Source organism: Megachile rotundata, chromosome 14 (genome assembly GCF_050947335.1).
Source record: "Megachile rotundata isolate GNS110a chromosome 14, iyMegRotu1, whole genome shotgun sequence".
Lineage (NCBI taxonomy): Eukaryota > Metazoa > Arthropoda > Insecta > Hymenoptera > Megachilidae > Megachile > Megachile rotundata.
This window is the reverse complement of record NC_134996.1, coordinates 13,949,683-13,974,410: the sequence shown is the minus strand read 5'-3', so window position 1 is coordinate 13,974,410 and position 24,728 is coordinate 13,949,683. Positions and strand designations below refer to the sequence as shown.

Sequence of the window (24,728 nt, the reverse complement as noted above, 5' to 3'; positions counted from 1 at the left end):
ATCAAGTATTTTAATTAATAACATGAAATCGTGTATCGAAGTACACTTTCCTTGTTTTCGCGTGAGAAATTCATTCGAATCGATTCGAACGATTTAATTCGACAGACAATTCGATATCTTTTGTCGGCATCGAGGGTATTGTCTTGAACTGCCGCCATTATTCTGGTGCGGTGCAAATCGTTCATTTTGCAGTGTTCCGCGATTTGCAACAGTCCGTTCGTTCGAGAACATTATGTGACCAGTAAATTGGATCGGATTCCGGTTTTTCAAAATAAAAACAGATACTTCATACTCCGGTACTTCTTTCAAAATTTCTTTGAAATTAATAAAAATTGTGGACGTATTAACAGCTTGCGTATTCGTCTAATTTAATCAAGTCGTCTAATTAAAAATACATAGATATTCATTTATAGTATGTAATTTCATTTTGATGTGATATTATCATTATTTTAATGTACGTTAACATAGAATATAAAAATATCGTCCCATTTTTAGAAGTGAAATTTTAATATCACACTCTGTATAATTAAACATGATAATGTTAAAATAATTAAACTCTGTATAATTAGACCTGAAGACTGTTAACAGTTAAGGATTGAAAGTACAATTCTTTCGAGACAAGAATTTCGTTTGAAATCGAGCAATCTTTTTGATGACGAGCAAAGTTCGCAAGATCGAAAGGCCAGGCAATTACACGGGCTCGATCGATTGGCCAGGTAATAAATTTTTTTACGACCTACAACCGAAGGAGATGAGGACCGTGTCCGATCAGCCAAAGCATCAGACCGAATTGAAATACTGCTTCGGATACTTACACCTATCTTCAGCTAAAGAATGCAACCTTCAATCATTTCATTTTCTCAAACTGTTCAATGTTTAAAATATCGAGTCCCCAAAATTTCCGAAACAGCTTGAATATTTGAAGAGTTATTGGAAGTTTGCCTATCTGAAAATAAAAGCCGATACGTTCAATTAGCGAGGGGTAATTAATGGGTCGATCAGACGAAGAAGGGAGTTGAAAAGAGAATAAGGGTGGACTTAACGTTGACCAGGCGGAAGTTCGTTAATAATTTGGCCCTGGCTCCGGTTTTCCTCGCAGCGAAGTCTTTTTGAAGCGGGGCCCAGACTCGTCGAAGCTGAAGCTCGACGAGGAGAAGGAAGGGGTTGGTTGCTGCACACGCCACGGGGGTTGAAGTCTGTTTGCTCATGAAATATGCAGGCATGCGCCCTCCGTAACTGCTCGAAAGCACTGAAACTTGCGTGCACCGAGGCCGGGCCACGGGATTTTCTGACCCCTCGAACGTTTACCGAGGCAACGCGTTCGCTCGAACGGGAACACGCGTTCTTATCGATGATTGCCCGATCGACTTATAGCTGCTCGGCTATACCGGTCGTACCTCTTGCTTCGTTATTTTCAAACGAACTTCAAGCTAGTTCTCTTAATAAGAAGAAATAAAATTATTGTGCAAGTCTTTAATAGAGGAACGATTTTCAAACGAAACCGTTCTTCTGAACTCGTGTCTTAATACAATATTTATTAACTTTATATCTCAGCACTATTGAACCCTCCTCATGAAGGCACAGAACAGGAAACCTCTACGCGGCTTAATAGCGCCATGGTAGTCGAATAAAACGGCTTTTTATACACGATCGTTATCGTCGGCTTGATTTCGACGCGGGTTAATTGCGATAACCGGTAACGCGGTTCGACGTCGAGGCGAGGGGATACTGACATATGCTCTCTACTCGGGGTTAAATAATCCTAGGCCCATGACTAGTCGGATACACACGTCGACGTGACGAGCTTTCGTGCTGCTCGTCAGCTCGTAAAAACGCTTGACACGCTACGCCCATGCAATACAACCATGATACATGTTGCTGTGCCATATGGTTTCACGATTCGCGATCCGGTGATTCGTGGCCAGACAGGTGTGAATGAATGACTATATCTATTGCGACTCTGCTTAGTTTTTATACAAAGGTTCTACATTTTTTTAAATAAAATTCGAGGACTATTTAACTCACTACTTATTGCTAGTTTAGCTTGTTCAGAACCTGTGAGGTTCACGTCGAATTTCTCTAATGAACATCATTCTAATTACTGACTAGTTACATATTTGATAAATGTATACAATTCATGTAAGAAATTGAGACGAGTCTAAATAAATGACTATATTTATGCTGTTGTAAATTGAAGACATTTTCATCTTCATTGTTGTGAAGACATTTTGTTACACCATGAAGAAGATAATAAAGTGTATAAACAGAACTTCTGCAGTAAAAATTGCAGCATCCGAAGAGAATCACTTAATGAGGTCTTGAGCAGCGTGGAACCTATGCAAGTTGAATTTTTGAAACGGGTTTTGATAGTTGCTCGCAAAGTCGCGCTCGACGTTTTGTGAAATGCTGTCCTAAAAGAAGAACATACATGTGTGCAAAGAATTAGGCGAGTGACAGGGTGAAACAACCGGGAGGGTTGACACTGAGACTGAAAAAGTCAGCGTCGCGCAAACGGTCTACCCTTTACGCTTGCACACCACTCGACCACCTCCGCAGGACATTGCGATGCCAAACAAGGACACCCCCGTTGAATACGCAGTTTCGGAGGAAAGTCACCCCTCTTGCGCGAGCGTACACAGTTTTCTCGGAGATTAAACAGATTTTCTGCGCCTTGACCGAGAAACTTGGACAAACTCGACTTAACTTACTTTCACGAAAACGAACAAATAGTATTCTTACATGTACACGGACAGGTTCTTTAAAATCAGAGAGCTAATCTCTGATTCTAAGCACACTGTAAGCAAACCTTCTAATTTATTATTTTAATTTCGAGGTAATCTTGATGTAACTCTAGTTTCATGTAATTTAACGATCTGAATGCTTGGAGATGATTTTTGATTCGAAAGCAAACCTTCATCAAATTTATCGTTGTACTTAATTTCGAGTTAAGTTAATTTTGCTATAACCCTACTTTTATATAATTTAACTACGATCTGAATAGTGCAGCGAATTTGAATCGAAAATGTCAAAGAACTTTCCACAGAAACGGTAGACGCAAAAATCAGGTATTTGCACTGCGATGTTTTTCATCGAGGACGTAACATTATCGTTTCTCAATCGGATCGGTGGATGTCCGATAATGTTACGGCGTATTTGCCGTATCTCGTGCTGTTTTAGTACGTGCCGTTTTTCCAACGATCTGTCTGCGTGTGCTGTTTGCTCTTTTCGCGGGAAAAATAAGATGTTTTTGCGTTGCGCGATGATTCGCGAGCAGGAAAAGCAAACAACATCGACGGGGCTGTCGGACAATCTGAATATACTAAGAGAAATATTATCTGATATGCGAACGAGTGTTACGTAATTTCAGGTTTTCAATGAAACACAGATTTCTGTTTTTGCTGTGTCTAAGAAAGATTGGCATATTTAAATTCTTATTCGTTTTACATTCTGTCCGATAGACTTAACGTGGATAAATATTTAAAATGGTAGTGTTATAAATAGTTCAATGAACAAAGGATGAAAAATGTAATTAATACTGAATATTGATATTATGATAAATACAAGACATGAAACTAAATAAAGTCTGATTTCTTTCTTAATTGTTTGTGTGTACGTTCTGTGGTAACATATTTGCAGATCTGATAAAAATTTACCGTACTGATTTTGTCAATAATTGCGTTAAAAACAGCAGTTTGTTGACACGAGTCAAAAATAACCACTGCAGAAAATCAATTAAACTTTCCAACATATTTAATGCATTCATAAACTTGAAATTTTAAGTAAATCTCTAAAATAAAAATGGGGAACATGGCCATAAAATGTGAGCACCGAAGTTCTTCGTATCACAGGGGTGAAAGGGAATTAATTTCAATTAGATTATCGGGAGAAAGAAAATCACGGCGTAGTCTCACCCTGGCAACAATACGGTATCACTGCTCTCTCGGCTCTCTCTTGAGCCGCAACAATGCGAACAATGCTCGGTCACGTGGCGGAGCTGCTGGTTAATATCGCGGCGATAAAGGAGCCGGCGATGTTTTACAAACAGCACCCCGCCACGTGCGCCCACCCCCTGTCAAAACATTCGGGACTAAAACGGTGCTCGCTTTCCATGGGGCTAACCTGTCCCACCCTTCTTTCTCGTGGCATCGCACGTGATTCTGCACGATCCATGTGAACACCGTGAATCTTCGGAATTGGACGATTCGAATTAATTCGTTGCTACTTTGACAAGCTACGTAGGATTTCGATGACTCGAGTTAAGGGCTGTAAAAGTTGGTCAAGTTGATTCACGAAGTGAAAGTGAAAAATGTGTGCTGAATAATTGAAAGATGAGAGACTGGTCAAAACTGAGTCATCGTCTGTCAAAAAAGGAGAATGTTAAAGTACAACTCAGTCCGAAATGTTCACACGAAATTCTTCCTCCAAGCCACGTACCACGTGCTCGTTAGATTTCTCAAGAGAGTAGCATCGCTCCTTGGATCTCTTGGCACCGTTTCCCACGAGCAAGTATCCATTTAAAAAGCAATCGCCTTTGATCGTCGGAGAAGTTAATCGCGACGAGGTACTAACCGATGTAAACTACCTTCGATGATACTTCTAAGTCCATCGACGTTGAATCAATTCCCCGAAGCGATGGGCGCATCCCCTACGATCGTGTATTCCCTATAATTTCCCATGCGTTCCTGCTCTTTTCAAGGGTATACGTCATACACGAATCCTTCTAGAAACGATTGTGCATCGAGTGCTCTTTCGAATTTTCGCAAGATTAAATGCTAATTTCTAGTTTTCGAGATTACCCTCATACTGGCGTGAGTGGAAGGGTGACCATATTGAGACACTGCAGAATGAAATGTATTTCTATAATTTATTAAATATCAGTAATTTGAGGACTGTTTGACGATGAGTGCAATTTGAGTCGCGAATCTGGTGTAAGGTACAAGCGTAATTCGTGAAGGGTATCCGCCCAGTAAAATAAACCCTCGAAACGTTCGCGTTTTACTTGATCCTCGAGACTCGATTATGACACCGGTACGAGAGCAAGCGACTCCTAGTTGACAGAACAAACAGGTGACGGTACCAGCAGCGATCGTAAGACTGGTAAACATATATGTACGCGCTGGCCCGCCGCAGCGCGTTACCAAGCAAACAGACAGCATCAAAACGCATTAGCCGATTCTGATAATTCCGATTTACGATGCGCTTATGGCCGCTAATTGTCTGATTTATCGGCGATGTTGCGCTAATGCGATTAACACGTGTCACGCGCGGCGATTCGTTGAAGCCGTGAAAGCTTCGTTTCGAATTTGCGAGATATCTCTATCAAACGAATATCTGCATTAAACGTGGAACTTTCTTTATCTCGATTTTGTGTCAGAAATATTTCAATATCCTTAGGTCCGAGTATTCTAAATTCGAACGCAAGATCTTAATTTCTTGAAGAAGGAAATTTGAGAGGATATCAATGTAAAGATGAAAACATCCAGGGATCGTTGATTTTCCAGGTTTTCGTGAATCGATAGAGAATACATTTACAAAGATGTTGGATATGGCAACAATAATGTTTACACATTTCCTGTCACGGTGACACTTTAAGCGGCAGCCGTGTTGAACACAGAGAGACATTTATCGTTGTATACATTGTATATATTTGCTCGTGCTTCCAGCCAGCTTTCGCGTAGCCGTTCCCTGTTGATTCAAAATATCGTGGCCATTTATTCAGCAATCATCGACGCGCGATTAGACATAATAAAGATCATGCCGCATTATTCCACCTTCCCTTTCTTTTCCGGCTGTTGATCATTTGCCCGGGCAAATATTCTTTTAATATTTAAAGATCCTCCCCGTATAACCGTTCCGTGCAAATACCACCGTCGAGTGTAAATATGTACAAAATATACATCGAAGGAATGTATAAATACCGAGAGGATTATACACTTTCAGGAAATACAATATCCGGTGGCTGATTTCCTTGTTTAGTTTGCGCGAACAAGGTTTGTGGATTCTTACGAACAATCACTCTGAGCTATGGTAATTAATCGACAATTATTATTTATTTGCTTGAGCGAAGAAGCTTTCCTCCGTGGGTCACTTAGGCTACGCAAGATACTTTCTTTTCTTTCAAATATAGCAAAATATCTAAGTTACACTGTGGGTTACTTTATAGGTTACATAATATAACCTCACTCGAGGAACCTCCGTGGGTCACCTTATAAGTTATCTACTATGTCCTCAATCGAGGAACCTCCGTGGGTCACCTTATAAGTTACTTAATATAACTTCACTCGAGGAACCTCCGTGGGTCACCTTACAAGCTACTTACTATATCCCCATTCGAGGAGGTGGGTCACCTTATAAGTCACCTACCATAACCTCAATCGATGAGCCTCCGTGGGTCACCGCAATCCCACCTTAACCTTCTCCAAACCAACCTTCCCGTTATCAAAAATCTGAGAACCTAACCACAAGACACGACTCTCAACGCACCCCACAAAACCCCGTAACATCCTAATCCACCCCTGAGACCACAAATGGCAAAAAATTAATTAGAAATAATTTAGCCGTATCAGATCGAACCGCATCGAAATCTCGAAACCGCCGACAAGCAGGGTTACAAGGGGGTTAACACGGGTATCTACCCCTTGAGTCCAGCCGCAGAACGGGGGCGCGTGTCCTTTTTCGAGGAAGCATGAAGTGCAGCAGCCGGGGGTTTTATTGGGGTCTAAGCAACTACACGGCGTCCAGCTGTGGCCCCATGGTGTCTGGTGTTGCGCACGGGGTTTACCACGGGGGTGGTTTGACGTGTGCTTACCCCATGCTGCGCGCTTACCACCTGTTCCATCGGGACGCGTCTCCTGGAAAGGGGATTTGCTGCATCGTTCGATTAACCGGGCACGAGATAAAACAATAGGCAAGTGGTTTCGTTTTGTACGGGGGGTGGAAGCAAGAAAGTTAAGTGGAAGGGGCTGGTTGATTGTTTTGAACGTTTGGTTGGAGAAATTTATTTTTAATGGAGATTCAATGTCTGCAAAAAGAGCAGGTTTGATAATTTTTTGTAAGGGATTTTCTTCAGTAACAGGAACGAAATGAAATCCCATAAGCATAATTCAATTCATCGATGTTTGCCTCGTAATGTATCGAATTACACACCATTACGGAATATTACGTCTCGATCAATTATCTGTTTATCGATACTTCCAGGCTTCCAGAAGATCGATTGGTCCCACCTTTGTGTGAATTTGATATCCGGTAAGAGCCTCGACATAATTACCCGCTTGCCGAAGCTTTTTCTTTTTTTATCATTCAGAACACTTCAAAGTTGTTATACAACCATAATTTTATTTAATGTTTAAACGTTCAGTACAAATATAAAAAATTAAAAAGTACAAATGACTGACAAATTTAAAAAAAAAGGTTAATACAAAAATAGTTACTAGAATTTTTTCATGGCGAGAGCAAAAAGATAAATTCTGGATAATTGAAGGAAAGTTCTAAACAACGATTACTCGAGGGGAATAATCCAATATCGAAACAACTTTGTATCGATATTCCCGAGCGAGGCATGTCGAATTAATCGTTTGTACATACATTGTAAATTGACGATGCTGTTTTCGAGCATATTCAAGGGGATGCCTATTGAAAACTCGATAAAATACCGCCATATATCGCGAGTAGGCCAAACAATTCCATCAACGTATTTTGTTTGGCGAATATATTGACAGATTTATCGCGATGCTAGGATATATTCGAAACAATTAATTGTGGCCATGCTCTTTGTACATAGAATGCTCACAAACTTTCGAATTTCAGTTTTACTAAATTTCCAAATTCTGAAACTCAGGTTCGAAAATTCTAAAATCCTAAATTTCTAAATTATGTTATTTTCATTATTTTATAGCGGTACAGATTAACTTGTAGTCGCGTTAAATGCGAAGTTCCGAGGATGCGATATGTGTGGATTTTCGGAGGGTAAGAGAGTTTAGCTGAGGGTTGAGATGCTTCAGCCTCCGGTTCCACGCCATCTTTCGCGACGTCGGGGACATTGTATTTCCGTTCGGTGGAATTTTTCGTCACGGCGACACCTCGATCAATATTTGCGCAGCCGGGAGTGGAGACCACGTCACGCTCGACCTTCCGCGGCCATATGCGAATACGCACGCGGCTGCATACTCGCGACGACTCGCGCGTGTTCGAGCGTATTAAGTCCCGATGCATCTCCCACCTTCTCGTTCTCCTCTATTTTACCGTCTTCAACATTTATATTTTTATAAAAAGGATCGATACTGATACCACGATAATTCAAGGATTAAAAGTTGAAAGTCTAAGTGATTTATAAAATTATTTCCTTTAGTATTTGATGACCATGATGGGTAGGTGAAATGGCAATATAGGAAGAGGAGGTGTCATTTGGAAAATTATTACCGTTTATTAAAGTAAATGTAAAATCTGTGAAATGGTTTTGAAAATGATTCGCGTAATTGTTTATCATCCAACACATAATGATTTTGAAGTTAGGATGCTCGAGAGTGTACACAATCTAGATACGAAATTATGTAAACTCGTACGAGAAAAGTAAACCGATATAATTTGGGAAATAAGTAAACAAATAAAATTATCAGCGGCCGTTATAATCATTTTCGCATCTCAATTATCGCTCGATGAAGCATAACTGTGTCGCAACAAAATAATTGCGCCACGCGATTTATAACCGTGACGGTAAATAAATTCTCCTCGTTTGATTTAAGTCAACGAAAATCCGGTGGATTTTTAATCCATCCCCACCAGCCACCCCTTTCACCACGTGTTTCCACGAGCCTGAAATATCCTCGCAAATATTAGTCCAAGTCATAATAATTATTAGCGATAACTTAATAAAATCGCGTTCCACGAATATTTACGGATACTCCCCGATTCGATGATAAAAATCCACGGAGCGCTAATTCTTCTTGATTAACATAATTATTTTCGCATTTATAATTAGGGACGAAGAAAAGAACGAAATGCTAATTCGTTCGCGTGTACCGAATTTTCGATAATTAGTCGTTTTCGCGTATTTGGCAAGATGTCCATTCGAGTTTATTAGCAACTTTTTTTAATTTAAATTAGCTACACAAAGTCAAAATACACATAATTTTTCGGTATAATTCATTTTTGCTCTTGGGAGGCACTTTAGACTCATCATTCAATTATAAGTCTTATAATTTTATAAGCATAATCCATAACCTTATATTATAAATTACGAATAATAGATATCCCTCGTGAAAGTCACGGGATAATTGCATTTCCAAGAACCGTTTCTAGAGAAGCAATCTTAGCGTCACTCGCTAAAAGATGAAATAGATCGTAGTCTAACCAGAACGAAGGTTCGCGTATTTGCAGTGGCAGTTATGTCCACGTTAGCATCATCGAATAGGGCGACGACAACGAAGAAGACGACGTTTACGCCTTGGTCCTCGTTCACGCTAAACACTCGTAATGAGTGATTATCTTGGTTAGCCTGGTTAACACACGGTACCAAGGTGGCTGTCAGTGTGCACCGTTCATTTGTTCGCCGTGACACGTGCCCACACTTGCTGGAACGTATTCACGCAATTCTACCGATCTTAATTTCTCACAATTCTATTCTACTTATTTTAAACCCATTTCAAAATTTATTTTACGATTGTTCTCTGTACATCTGGGAATTTTTGAGTTGTCACAATAAACATGCAACCTTAGCTTAGATTGACAAATAAAAAGAAATATAAAATTAAAATAATTGTTGCTCCTCTTAGCTGTCCCAGGTTTCATCCATCCACATCCCCATAATTCATCCCTAATAATTGCTAACCTATTGCTAGTCTACTAAGTAAAAGGAGGTAAATGAATGGAGCAACAGCTGGACATTGAGGTAGGTCTACGATCTGAGATGCCAGTTAATTCAGGCAGCGTCGATGAAGAGATTCGCGGCAGAATCGCGTCGCGAAACGCGTAACGTGGGGGACCTCCAGGACCTGGCCGCTGTTTGAACGACAAATATTTTGTCATCAAACTTCTGTCGCGCGGAATGAGCGTGTCTATATGTGCAGGGCTAATACAAAGCGTTTCACGAGCGTTTGCTAAAATCGGGTTGCTCACGACCACCCCTTCACGACACTTCTTGTTGGTAAACGTGTTCTGATCTTCCAAGACTACGATTCGAATCGTTCTTGTACGACAAACTAACATTTTACATGCTACGCCTTAACATTTGCACCTTTGGAATTTTCAGTCTCTGTAAATTAATTTGCAGATTCCTTTCCAAAAGTAAAATGTGTTATTAATAATAAAGTGAAATACGTTATTAATAATAAAGTATAACGCGTTATTAATGATAAAGTTAGTAGTTAGAATAAACTGCGTTATAATAAGCTGCAATGTATTATTAATTGTTATAACAGATATGTGTCATTAACTGATTAAACTGGGCATCAATTATTCGAACAGAATGAAATTATAGGAGTTTATACACGAAATTTTTGTCGGAGTATTTTTATTATTATTGGCAGTTAACGGAAGAAATAATCGCGAATCTCATCCGCATTCGGTATAATTGAAATTAATATTCTGGAACTTGATAATGATCAAACAGTGAAATTTAAATGAAGCGGAGGTTGAATTTTCCGACGGACGTGTTTAATGATTAATTAAATCACACGGGGCGAAACTGAACAAACAGAAAAGAATCGAGAAATTCATCGTTGAATAGGAATCAAATTATCTGAAAGTCAAAGAATTAAAATTTTTGTTATTAATAAGATATCGAACGCTTGTAAAAATACAACGCTTATAGTTAATTAGATTATACAATTTTTCTTATAATTCTACACTTCAACTTAAAACTTCAACTAAAACTTCAATTAAAAATAAACTATTATATACAAATAAATTACTGTTAATTATAATTAGACTAGCAAAATTATAAATAGTATCACAGTGAACAAAGAACAGTTTCGAAAGCAGAGAATCGTGACACGAAAGTGGCGAAGACGTCCGTTGATCTTTGATCATTGGGTCATCGTGTTTTCGCGTGCACGGTTACGAAAGGAGACATTAATATTTCATTAATATTCCAGCGAGTATTCCTGGAAAAGCGAGGCCGAAGGTGGGCTTCATTAATGCCCGTTGTGTGTACAATACACGCTGTTCGAACGAAGGCGTCGGCGTTCTTCAACGAGAAAAACGGAGAACGAGAATATACCGTGGCGGTCGATGGATCGAAGAAAGAAGGAATTTCTCGTCCGGTCGTCGTCGACTGGTCGAGCCGGTGCTAGTTAATTAAGTGCTAACAAGTAGAGAACTACCTCGCGTAGCGAGCCACCTCGACGGACTAAAATCGTACGTGTCTGCCTTGGAAACAAAAAAACCAGCTTTTACATTTTATGTTGCTACAACTTTATTATTTTATTCTACCTCGCTTTCGGACACTTTCAGAACAGTTCTTGATCAACGTTTTTAACAGATAAATTTTTGTAGATTATGTAGATTATTGTAGACTAGTGACGTTGTAGAGACTCATATCTTAAAGCGTAGAGTATAGAGTAAGGGTGTATTTGATAAAAAGGACTCTTTTTTATGGACAAACAATCATTTGTACTTGTAACAAAAATACGAATGGATTTTGTTCATAGTAAATGAAAATGTAACATGACGAAGAGTCTTATTATCTTCGCTTATTCTTTTTAAAACCAATTGATTGTCCTCTTGACAGTAAAGTGTGTACAAACATTTCAATTGCAATTACTAATCGTTAATTAAATTGCCCAACACCTGAATATAGCCTTCGGTTCGTTAATGCATCGATATTACATAACCGAACGACGCAAGATTTCGCTCGTGGGTTGAGAACGTTAAGCAACAGTACTAGAAGAGTTGAAGAATAAGAGAAAATGTAAGGACGAATATTCGCTTTCTTGAATTTCGAATCTCGAGAATCACTAGACTCGAGTGTATGTCTTCATACGTTCTCTATTAAGTCCCACCATGAAAGTTCTGAACATTTAACAATTTAAATACTCACGACATGTAAAATTGACCACAAACCCTCGATCTTTAATCTTTAACCTTGGAAACCACAATGTTACGTGTCGCAAAGATATGAATTATAAAACGATGAAGTTCGCGAAGGAAAGGGTGATTAAAGGGCGTCGATTCGCGTCAAAAAGCCGTCGCGACGGCATTAGCGTCGTTCGCGGAACTCTCGTGTCGGGGATGATTTCCGAGGCGCGACTTCGTGAGTGGTCTCCTAACCCGTTCCTTTGTTTTCGAGGAGCCAGCGATAATTCCGCCATGAATTTTAATTCGATCCAGCTCGAAGCGTTCATGAATTTTAATTCGCCTCTTCTCGCCTGCTTCCATCCCCTTTCGTGCGTTTCTTCTGTCTCGTTTTTTGGGTCCGCTATTCAACGGTAAACGCATCCCTGAAGAAACGATAACCTCCCTCATTCTCTCCTCTACCTTTCTTTCACTTTCTCATTTATTTTAACTTGTCAATAATTCAATTACATTTCCCGTTGCGACATAAAATAATTACCGAAAAAGGTAGCAGAAGTAAAATTAAAAACCGTCCACCTTAATAGCCAACGATTAATTGTATTGCATGAGTATAATTCACTCACCTTCAATCTGATGAAGCAGCGCATACAGCGTGGTTAGACAAAGAAGTTTGATAAAAAATATTGCAGAAATAAAATTAAAAACCGTACACCTTAATAGCCAACGATTAATTGTATTGCATGAGTACAATTCACTCACCTTCAATCTGATGAAGCAGCGCATACAGCGTGGTCAGACAAAGAAGTTTGACAAAAAATATTACAGAAATAAAATTAAAACCCGTGCACCTTGATACTCCCTGATTAATTGTATTACAGCACGAGCCTAATTCGCTCACCTTGAATCTGATCGAACAGCGCGGTTATACCCGCAACCACCCTCATACGAAACAACTAGGACGATTGTTCCCGAGATAAAAAAGCGCCCCAATGAAAGCAATCGGGCAGATTGTTTCGTGGAGGATAGACGGTAGGGGTCGCGCTTGATCTTTGCGATCGTGGCCCTGTCGAAGTGGCCCCAGGGGGTGGTTTACCAGGTCCCGGACGCAGAACCTCGACTAGCCGCGATATATTCGACGAGCAAATCAGAGCCGGTAATCCTGAGCGACAGGGAGGCTTAGCACCCCTCCTGGAAATGGTAGCGGCGAGGGTGGCCAAGAAGAGAGGGAGAAAAGGGATGGTTAAACGTTCACCCCAACACGGACAATCTTGCATTGTGCACGCTCGTACGAACGATTATAGGCGAACACTGGGCACAACCCCCCCGATCCTTGGCATCGGTAACCCCGTTGCGATCAAGGGTCGCGAATAATACCGGTTAAACGCTACATATTGCTGGCCGAGGCCAGGAATTTACCCCCGGATTTGAATAACGATTTGTCGCCCGGCTCCTTCGACTAACTCCCCGTTTTGCTCTGTTTTTCGATAGGGAACGAAGTCGTTTATTGTGTTCATGAAACGCTTGTTTTTCACGGAGATTTTCCGCGGATCAGGTTTGCCTTTAGGGGTGATACGTCAAAATAGGGAAATACAATTCCGAAATTAATATGTCTAGGAAATTTTGCAGAGAATTATAAGAAAATATGAAACTTTCTCTTTGCAAAATTGACAAAAATTTGAAAAAAGCTTGACGCAGAACATAAGGGGTGGCTCCCCACGCGCGACGCCATGGAAACCAAGGCAAAACATAGTGTCCATAAGGGGATGCGAAATTGTATCAATGGAGTACACTCGAATTCTGATGTAAAACCGCAGCTTGCGGTGACACGAAATTACTCGGAGGACCGTAACGCGTGAAGCACGAAAGGAAAACCGAGGATCCCCACGTGGCCGGTCGAGGGTCCTCGATGTCATTCGCTACAGAGACGTTACTTTCGTTTCTCGAGCGCCACGTTTTCGATGCATCCTGTCGAGATTCGAGAGTTCCCGATGCTTTTATGACATACGAGGTTTTTACACCATCCACTGGGACGTTTACTAAAAATCTTCACGCAATCGACATGACAAAATAGTTCATATAATCATACATTTATTAAGTAATCCAAAACAAGTCACCTGAACTTTCATACTCTTTGAGATAATTTTCAAGAAGTCGAGTTTGATGAGCTTTGAAGACCTACTTCATTTGGTCAGAATACAAAAGAAATTTTTGAGATAGTTTGTTCTTTGTGATTCATCCAGTATTTGTAGATTCAGAGAAATATTTGAATGTCGGAAGTTGATCATGTACGAATTAAAAAATGTGGAAATGAAAGTTTGAAGTAGTAGCTATGTACATTGTAGTCCAGCACACGTTCGGCCTTAAGTAGGGGTAGCAAAGTATCGGTGGCGGAAGCAGGATCGCCGGAAGCGACAGGGAAGCGACATTAAAGAAAATTAAACGTAAAAGCCGTCGACCGACCCAGAAATTGAGTTCCTTCGCCTTTGGCGGGCCGAGTCCACGGGGATCTAATTATCAGTTTGGGAACTTTCGAAATTAATAAAACTCCATCCCTCTTCCTTCTCCTCGACGCCCTTGCTTGGTCCCTCTTGTTATATTGCTCTTCGAAGTCTCGAAGAACCGACCTCTTTGAGGCTGAATGGGGTGGAAAAGGAAAGATCACAGGGGGTGGAGCCGTCGTTTCGAAGTCTTCTGAGACGTCGGGGGTGGATTCGGAATTTACCAGTCTAATGCGACTGAAAGTCTACCCTCGAGACTCGCTGGAAAAGTTTGCAGGCTTGCATCTCCTCCTTGTTCCGTTTACCCTCTCTTTTTACCAACTTCCCCTATTTCTTTGTATCTATTCCGATCGTCGGAGTTTCAATAATTCTACCAGCCCTTAACTCTCGCGTTCGATAGACCACACCTTAACCCTTTTGGTTCAACTGTTTTTGTCTCAAAAGCAGGTTATTGATTTGAGGTTCAATCAGTTTCAATTTACAATACACATGTTTGTACAAATGTTAATTAGTTAATTACGTCTCTGTTTGATTAAATTATTTATCGTATTCGTGATAAGTTATGAAATCACGCCATACCTCGACATGTGACTTTTCAAATATCCTAAATACACGTATGCGAGAGATGCGAGGGTGCGATGGTACACATCTATTTTGATTTCCTTTTATCTTAATCGAGAAAGGTGTCGCGGTTATGCAAGAACGTCCAACCACGTGCACATTCAATCCCCGTTTTGCTCTCTTTTTCCATCCTCACCCCTATTTTCCATCTCTGTGATCCTTGTCCGGCAGCGAACACAATCAGACGAAGCGTATCTGTATTCGGTATCGCGAATGTTGACTCGAGGTATATTTGTCCAGCAATGGAGGAGCGTCGGTGGTGGTGGTCGACAAGGGGGTTGGTGGCTCGGTTCAAATATTCTGCCGCTTCGTTCGCCGCCGCGACGATCATACACGCATTATTCCGCCGCCGTGAAACACGACGCGTCACGGAGGAAAGTGGACGAGCAATGGCTTTCACCAAATCAAAAATCGACTCGAAAGCTCGAACCGGGTCGAAAAAGATAAACAATCAATTTTACGCGAGCTACCTTTTTCTGGCTGATACATTCACGACCCGCATTTTTTGAAATTAAGGACTAATTTTTTATTTTTATACATCAATGTAGTGGATACAATAGTCTTAAAATTAGGGAACTTCAGATTTTAAAATACCTTCTCCCAAAAGTTTGTAAAAAAATATAAACCTTGAAGTCCTACAGATCTGAAAGTTTACATTTCACAAAATATTAAGACAGCTCGAGTATTCGAACGAGGTGAAAAATATCTGCGAGTAAAGATCGATGATTAGTTAGTAAACGTCGAATTAGTCAATAGACGTTTCGTAATTACACACCCGTTAGAGGAGCTCGCTAGCGAAGCCGAGAAGCAGATATCACTTGGCGAATCAATAAAACGTGTTTGATTCAGCCAAACTGCTTGTCATCGCGTATCCATTTCAAACGTCAAACAAGTACACTAGTAGCATTTATCCCGATAATTATACGACCGCTGATTACCGGTTCATTTTCTAGTAAATATTTAGTTGCCACGATACGGGATACCATGTATTCCGACTAGTAACGCGATAAACCTTATGAGAAAATCAACTGATCAATTTTCCTTCACAAGTCAGCTAAAAATGACTGACAAACTTCGATTACTTTGATATACAATTTTTATTCGCAAGAAAGTTCGTCAAAAAATAAAGGTGATATAGGAAGAGGATAGTATTGAAGAGGAGGATCGTTATAAAAATATGAAGCTTTTAATCAACACCTCGTTCGAGGCTGAAAGGCAAACACACTGGTTTCGGTGTATTCAAAGTTAGGAATAGCAAGATACACGAGACGCTGGTTACTCGGCTAGGGAAATAAGCTCCTGAGATAAACGTACCAACTTCGATTCTCGGCCAAGTAATCCCCACCTTCGGATTACATTCTGCTACACAAACTCATAACAGCGAAACGTCCATCCTGATTCATTGCTCGGATTTAAAATCCTTATAGTAACATATACTTAGGACTTCGATCATGTGACTTCTGTGCACCGAACCGACTTGCTTCAGATTTAAAATCCCTATAGTAACACATGTACTTAGGAGTTCGATCATGTGACTTCTGTGCACCGAACCGACTTGCTTCAGATATAAAATCCCTATAGTAACACATGTACTTAGGAGTTCGATCACGTGACTTCTGCGCACCGAACCGACTGTGCGGAAAAGCGACTGTGCAGAAAATTCATTTCTCGCAGGATGCACCTAAAGACGTGTACAAAGGTCTCCGAATGTAATTACACTTAATATTTCAAGTTTCTGGCAGACGTATCAAACGAAAGATCTCACAAGCTTCGAGCACTATAACCGAACAAATGAAGGGGAGTGAACGGAGGTTTATCGCTCCTCCGGCAGACAGCAATTTCCCGAAAAGGTAGCTGGTATAATGCACGAGTGGTTGCGTGATGGATTAATGGTAGCTGCAGGACTTTTACGAGGTGCAGCCCGACACGGTTTTAGTCCTGCGAGACTCGCTAAAATGGAAATCCTAGCCGCTGGTTGGCTACGGCTGGCTCCGCCTTTCATGCTATCCCGCTATACGTGTTACATCCTGCCGTTTAAGTAGATGTATGCTACTTTTTATGCCAGTTATAGAGAGGACAATCTCGAAGGTAACGAATAAAATCGAGTTAGATCGAATCGAGTACAATTTTTTGGGACGTAAAGATCTCGGTTGAAATTGCTTCGTGTTCCAGATGCACGAATCGACGAATATATTCGTCCGCTACGTGCTGCAGAATAACCCGACGAAATTTTTGGCCAATATCTCGAAACGAGATCGACGGTTCTTCCCTGTTTGCTCGAGTATTATGAGTTGTAAATGAGGGTTCTCGGTCACCGATGTAAAAATTAATGGAATCGTGAAATGCTGATGTTTATCGTACGGTAAATTGACTGTTAAAAATTGACCACGGTATTTATTTACGAACCGGATGAATTTGTCGAGAATGCAGAAAAATATCGAGTGGATCGATGACAGGATACACGGGCGATTTATTAAAATTTTATCCAGTAATAAGGATTACGTAATCGAATCGTGGCTCGTTTAATTAATACTATGCAAATAAACGCGTTAACGGGAACATTGTCGGAAATATATAAATAAACGCTGCATTATGTGCTCCCAGTGTAAATTACGTACTCTGCTGGAAATAATGTAACGTTGTAAAATTCAAACAGCGCGTACAGAATAATACTTTCGATGTGTATTATTTGAAAACGATATAATTTTATGGCGAAAAACATTTGTAATTAATTTCATCGAAAAAGGGAGCTGATAGACTCATAATTTTGTCCTAAAAAATTAAAGAGACAAAATGTTCAACGATTTTTTCGGCACGATGTAATTCAACGTCGAAAATGGACAAAACAGGGTCTAATTTGAACGCGATCCTTTCATACAGGCGATCCATAAATGATCGAGTCGAAGAACAATGGTGGCACGAGTTCAAACAAATCCACGTGAGATCCCTTTCTGGCTGGTTCGCGTGGAAGATGGAACAAGTCCCGTGGGATGCGAGTACACACGATCGCAAGAAGAAGCAACGAAAACGGGGGATGAAAGCGGTAGACGCTTCGTCGAGCGTGAATTCGCGATATTGCCTTTGGATTTCGCGTAATTGTGAAAACCAAGAATATCAGATATTTACAAACTTTCCATATAACATACTTAAAATTAAAAAGAATTAGGTAAGAAGAGGTCACAGTAAAAATCATCCCAAAAATTAATACCACGTGACATTCTTAAACATCATTCCCTAAATGAAGAAGTTAATGATAATAAGGGAAGAAAAATCTAAAGAATAAAAACAGCTAACGATCAACACGTACAAAACAGTGAAGGTTATAAAAAGCGAGGAACAAAAAAGAGACAAGACACGAAAGGGTTGGTGCGATCGATGATAGAGCAAGAATTATGAGGAGGATCAATGAAGCGTGTGACGAGCGGTATTCATTAAATCATAGATGCGCGTTGGTTACGCTCCATTCCGCTCGGTTCAGCTCGACTCTGCTCGAGGTCTCTGGCAGCGATATACGAGAGTTGCCCGATGAATAGCGCGGTGTTTGCATAGGTCCCGTAGGTGAGCGGGCGAGCGTGTTGTCGGGGATGCGAAGAGGAACGAGCGTGCGCCAACGAGCTAGCTTCGCGATGGGGTAGAATTTTCAAACGTAGACGAGAGTGGAAAGAAAGAAAGCCGACACAGCCTCCTATGTACACTCAGCTGTCGGCCTGTTTTTACCCGAGTTCTAACCCTCTTGTGTGCCGCAGTCGATTCGCGTCAGAAATCGAAAGTGGTCGAACTTCTGATAGTTTACGTTTTCTTCCTTATTTCAAGTATTAAAATTATTTAAATACAGTTATGGGCAGAGGAGTTCGGAGGAGGATTCACAGGCGAGGAAAAGGGGTGCGTGACGAGTACAGAGAGGAGAGACAAAGTTACACGGTTTGTGATTTATAAATTTTCGAGTGTAGAAATGTGGAACAGGAAAATTTAGTATCTGGGAATTTGAGACTAGAAAAATTTAGGAACGTGAGACTTCAGAGGCTCTCAGAAATAATTTAAAAATTGAAACTACCCCTCTAACTACCCATCTAAAAATAGTAACAATCAACGAATTGTAGAATGTAAAAAGAGTACAATTAAAACTAAGGGCCAGACAAGAAGAAGGTGATAAAAGAAAAATACAGAATCGAAGATAGCGATGAAAGGCGAAGAAGAAAAGGGGCCACGGAAGAAAATGAGGCGAAGCACAAAATGGAGGGAAAAAAGACTCGTCGAGGGAGCTTTCTGTCGAAAGCTGAACGATAATACTTCGCGGTGCTCCCTCGAACGCTTCGAGCGGGATAAAGGCTCGCTTTTGGGACGAGTGAGAAACGAATCGAGGGGGTGGTTCAGGGGTGGAAGAGGCGCCGCTTTCGAACAGTGAAGAGGGATGGCTATAGCTTGTAAGTGAATTTTATTGCGCGATTATATTGAATCCCTCCGAGCCACCAGCTACTGTCAAACCCCACCCTCGTTGTTCCACCCCCGTGGAGAGGGTTTCATGCTCGACGGTGCTCAAACCTTCCCTAAGAGTAATTCGAAATTTGCTCCTCGTTTTTCGATCTCCTCAATTTTTATCGTTTTTCAAATATAGAAACATCCTTAGTTGTCGGACATTTCACACATTTATATTTTATAAACATTCTTTAAAAATATAAAGATGCTGTTCTTAAAGAAAGTAGGGGTACATAAAGTTTCTATAAAAAGTCAAGAAATTATTATAAGAAACTTCGAAAATATATTATGCTAATATAATAATAATTGAAGACATGCTTTCATGAGCAAATTAACTTTGAAGATATTAGTTCGCGTAATAAAAACGTTTGACAGGAAAGGAAAGAAAAGATTAAGCGAGAGAATAACATGTAATCAGGGTACATAGCATGGTGAGCACCACTTTTGAATCTCGAGGGTTGCACGGTAGTTACTGCCGGCGGATACCAAATCGAAGCTCTTGCCCACAGGGATGTTTGCACGTTGGATCACGGACTCCATGGCAAAATTTACCATAGCAAAACCTTGCTATTCCCAGCGGTGCGAGACTCGCCCGAACGGTGCCCCCTGCCACTTCCTGTCTCGCTATTTCGCAACCTATACTTTCCTTATTCTGCACAATCGATAATTGTCAGCACAATATATAAAAAATCCTCGCAACATTTTAAACTTCAATGCAACAATATTTACCCTTTTTAATTAAGACTTGACTGGTAGCCATTTTGTAATATTGGTCCTTGGTTAGTAGTCACGTCACACAATTCGAACAAATTATAGGTTTTGAAGAAATTTAAGAATTTTAGAATGAAGGGTTTGCTTTCTGAATATATAAATTTCGAAGCATTGAAAAATCGTCCAAACGAAATAATTCGAAAATGCAGAAATCGAGTATAAAAAGAATATGAAATAGTTCGAGCGAGTGAAATTAGTCGATATCGAGTAAAATTAGTCGAGCAAGACCGGCGTCTCATGACGAAGCGAAAAAGATCTCATAGTTTAGTTCGGCTGAGTGCTGGTCTTATCCCGGAGGACAGGGAGAAGGAGGTTCCCAGGACGATCTTATTGGCCCTCCTTCAAAGAGGCAGCCAGTTGCTCTCTCGAGATAGCACACAAGGTGGAAAAAGATGGTCGAGTTGAATTAATTCCTCAACTATCCTTTCTCCGGTCCTTCGTTACGGGCCACCTTGAAATGTAATCGTTAGATACTTTTCTGCTTCTTTCCAACTGTTTCTTGTACTTATCGGTCGAATGCCTGTTTCCGTTGTATTCATCGATTCTCGTCGAGATTCTTTGCTCAACTTTCGATATTTGAACCACTTTACGCTGTCGGACTACACTTTAATATTTGGAGATTCTGGTATACTTACAGATAGTTCCTAAATTATCATCTTCAACTTCGTCATTTAAATATTTTTAAACAATATGTGAAATTCGAAAGAAGATTCAACAGATACAATCAAGTACAAGATACCTTTAGATCTACCAAGTTCTGGTACAAAATAAAATTCGAAAGCACCCTAAAATTATGAACCACGAATGATCAAAAGAGCCAATAAACGGTCTCTCAACTCAGCTCGCTTGGATGGAACGAGCCAAATGTTGGTGACTGTACGGATACGATTTGGTATGATTTTTTAATAAACACCGATCAGACAGCCAGATGTACCGTTCGGTGCTTGACTCAGGATCCGGAAGAGCACTCGTTGGGCTTAGCCGGGGCCACTCGATGCACAAAACTGACGGACGGACAGGCCCTACTGCATCGAACATATTAACGTTCGTAGAGAACGGAACAAAGCTACGCCATTGTTTTGTGCCGTCAATAATCCACTTGCCCTGACTTCGAGGACCAGGAGCGCGTTTAGGGCCGGCACAATTGGAAAAAAGCAACGAGGAAACCGGGAAACCGATGCCCCACGGGCAACTACCAAGGAAACGGGAAGAATGCTCTGATTTCGAGCTCTTTTCGGACCGAGGAAATACTTGGGATCGATATGGACTAGGGAACTTCATTATTTTTACTTGTTTGTTCAATTTAACAGATAGTAGCAATTTGATAAAAAAATTGACTATGATGGAGCTATTTGAAGTTTTAATAGATGACATGTTTTTGTCAAAGAAGGTTGGCTTTCATTTCTTATCATCTTGTGGATTTGTTCAATTCAGGACATCAGACGATGTTAAACAACTTTGAACGATTATAAATGAGTTTAAACAATATTAGTTTCGTGGACAGTCTCGAAGTCCCAAACTAAATGAAACCTCGACCCTGTTCAAAGTATACGAATTCTCATAGTTACCTAGTACAATAGCAATTGAACATGTTTCCGCAATAATTCAATACTAATTCAGTAAATAAACATTTCACTATTTATGCTTGGTAAGTCATAAACAAGTACAGTAACAATTTAGGAGTGACCAAGTAAATCTAGTAAACGTCTCAAGACTCCGTAGTAGCAGATGGAGTAGCGAGAAGAAAAACGGCAAATTAATTTACCGTGGACGTTCTCGAGGTCCGGATGCTGGGTAAATATCGGTACGCGGTTAGATATCAGGCCCGGGTAAGCGAGGACTCTAAGCGTTGGCAATCGAATGATTAAAGGCAGCTTCGCCTGGTTACGCCGGATACGACGAAATTCCCGACGGAAATCAGAGTTGCTGGCCATCCAGCCGTGTTCCCTCTTTCTAAGCACCCTCCCCGACCACCCCCTTCATTGGCAAGCATCCTCAAAGCCACCCAGTCACCCGCTCCTTCTAAACCCTCCAGCAAACCGCGTCCCTCTTGGCAAACATCGAGCTGCTTCGAGTATCCTGGCAGACGAAGCGAAGACAGGAAACGCGCCGATGGACAACCCAGGTGCGATTCTTCCGCACATCTAACTCTCTATTAATCTTGATATTTCACATTTCTTGTGCACCTCGTTTTCTTCCTCGGTTTTGGTTCTTAAACTTTGGAGGTTTAAGTTTTTTTAATGCGAAAGTTTTTATGAATGTGGATTTGGAGAAATTACAGTCTTTACGTGGTGTAAAAGGTTTGAGTTTGGAAATGTTTTCTGATACAGATTGAATATTTTGTTTCCTCGAACGCGACAATTTCGGGTAGAATATGTTCGAATTAAGGGTAGAATAGCTGGCGAGCTAATGAAACGTTGAATCTGGCAGAAATTGTATTTTGAAATCACGTTTACTTTTTACAAACCTGGATACCGTGTTTGCTTGCACTAGTATTTGCGTTCGGCCGCGTTTATTGCATCCTCCGACGCGTGGAAAGGGCTAACCAACGTGTTCAAAACGCGTAAATTAAACCTTTTCTAGTATCTCTATATTTTTCCACTTGATTTTCATGCTTTTTTATTGTAATTTTCTTCGTTTCTCAAGAAAATTTAGTATCTTCTGAATACTTAACCCTAATAGTTACAGTAGAGTCAGTTTTCGAAAGGAAATCGAAATAACTTTTGATGCAATTCGATTAACAGCAAAAACCAATAGAAAATCACTTAGGAAACAAAAATTGTGAACTGAACGAACATAGTCGCATTTATCCATAAATGTCGGAATGTCAGAAATAGAATGATCAGATTTTTCACGCGTAATTTTTGTGTGTCATGTCTTTAAAATCAACGGCCAGTTAATCAAATAGGATTAATCGAGATGGTACGCAAGTCGATTCTAGTTTACGAGTTGCTGAGATCCGAACAGCCGGAGGATGGCTTCTCCGAGAAGGAAATCGTCGAACACATCTGCAATAAACACGACATTACGCCCGGAAAAGGACTTCGGAGACAGGTGGCTGTTGCTTTACGCCGGGGACTCGATTTTGGCATCATCGCGAAGAAGAATAATAAATTTAAGTAAGGAGTTGTAACCTTACGGATTTGTAAATTTGTGGCTCTGTGAATTTGGAATTTTGTAGATATGTAAACTTGTGGATTTGGAAATTTAAGGACTTGTAAATTTGTGAATTTATAAATTTGTCACTTGAATCGTCTGCACAGATTCGATCCTGACAACGCAAAAATCTTAACCGCAAGAAGAACATCAAAGAAGGGCAAAAAGAAGAGAAAGACATCTAAACGAGCGACAAGAAGAAAGACATCCGACAAAGCGAAAAATAAAAATGACAAGCCTAATCGACAAATGCCCCCAGCAGGAGTTCCAAAATCTTGGATTCCAACTAGAAGAAACTTAACCGAGGAGCCTCTGTCGAAAGTCAAAAAAGTCTAATTCCAAAATCTCGTCCCCTGTACATTTTTGATCGTTTACTAATATTTGTTTATATTTTACGTATGTATTTTTGACGCTTTAATAAAATGTGTTTTCTCTTTCAATATTTATTTTACCCAAATATTTGAATCATGAAACTATTATTGACGAAATTATTTTGATATTGTTATCTTTGTCTTTACATTTTTACTGTTATATTTTACAAGTTGCAGCGTTCATTTCGTCATTAAACACGGAAAGGGAAACGTGTCACGATAATTGTCGATTCGTGAGAACCGGAAACGATCGCGAGTCGACACGTGTCGAGAAGCGTTCTGAAAATCGTTTGTATCTCGTCAGAATCAAAAGGTGAAACACCTGCGACACGCGTTCAACCGTTGGCGATTCGTGTCGAACATCGTCACGAATCGTCGTGGAAATAAAAGGAAGATTCCATCGGTTGGAAATGTCCCCCGTGAAGAACCAGGAAATGTTCTCTAAATGGTGGCTGATTGCCGGACAATAAAATTCATGGTACTCCTTCTTCCTCGCTAATTCGAATGCATTTGTACGTTCTCGGAGGACAATGCGGCAGACGTTATTCAAATTCCTCTTCCTCGGGAATTTTAACCTGTCTGTTGTGTCTTCATGGGGAACCGTGAATATTTTATGGCGTCATGAATATCTTCGATCGGACATTCTTTGAATAATTAGTTGTCGGATTGCTTTATGATGTTTGGCATTTTGTGCGATTATATTTATGCAATAATCATTGTATTCTTCTACTTATCAAACATGTACTTATATATACATCAATGTATTAATAAACATGTATATATAAATTAATATATTAATAAACAGGTACATTAATGAAAATGTACG

General features: G+C 40.3%; 1 protein-coding gene across 1 annotated transcript; it reads left to right on the top strand.

Annotated features, from left to right (window-relative positions):
• Positions 1-23,121: 23,121 nt before the first annotated feature.
• Positions 23,122-23,971, top strand: LOC143265763 (uncharacterized). Its single transcript, XM_076539618.1, has 2 exons — positions 23,122-23,494; positions 23,639-23,971. The coding sequence occupies exons 1-2, from the start codon at positions 23,295-23,297 to the stop codon at positions 23,865-23,867; spliced, it is 429 nt and encodes a 142-aa protein (XP_076395733.1). The 5' UTR covers positions 23,122-23,294; the 3' UTR covers positions 23,868-23,971.
• The last annotated feature ends 757 nt before the right edge of the window (positions 23,972-24,728 follow it).

Bases quoted from the DNA above. Each gene is read 5' to 3' on its own strand.
- LOC143265763 (XM_076539618.1), top strand. From the start codon at position 23,295: ATGGTACGCAAGTCGATTCTAGTTTACGAGTTGCTGAGATCCGAACAG. The intron at 23,495-23,638 runs GTAAGGAGTTGT...TCGTCTGCACAG, and splicing joins AAGAAGAATAATAAATTTAA to ATTCGATCCTGACAACGCAA.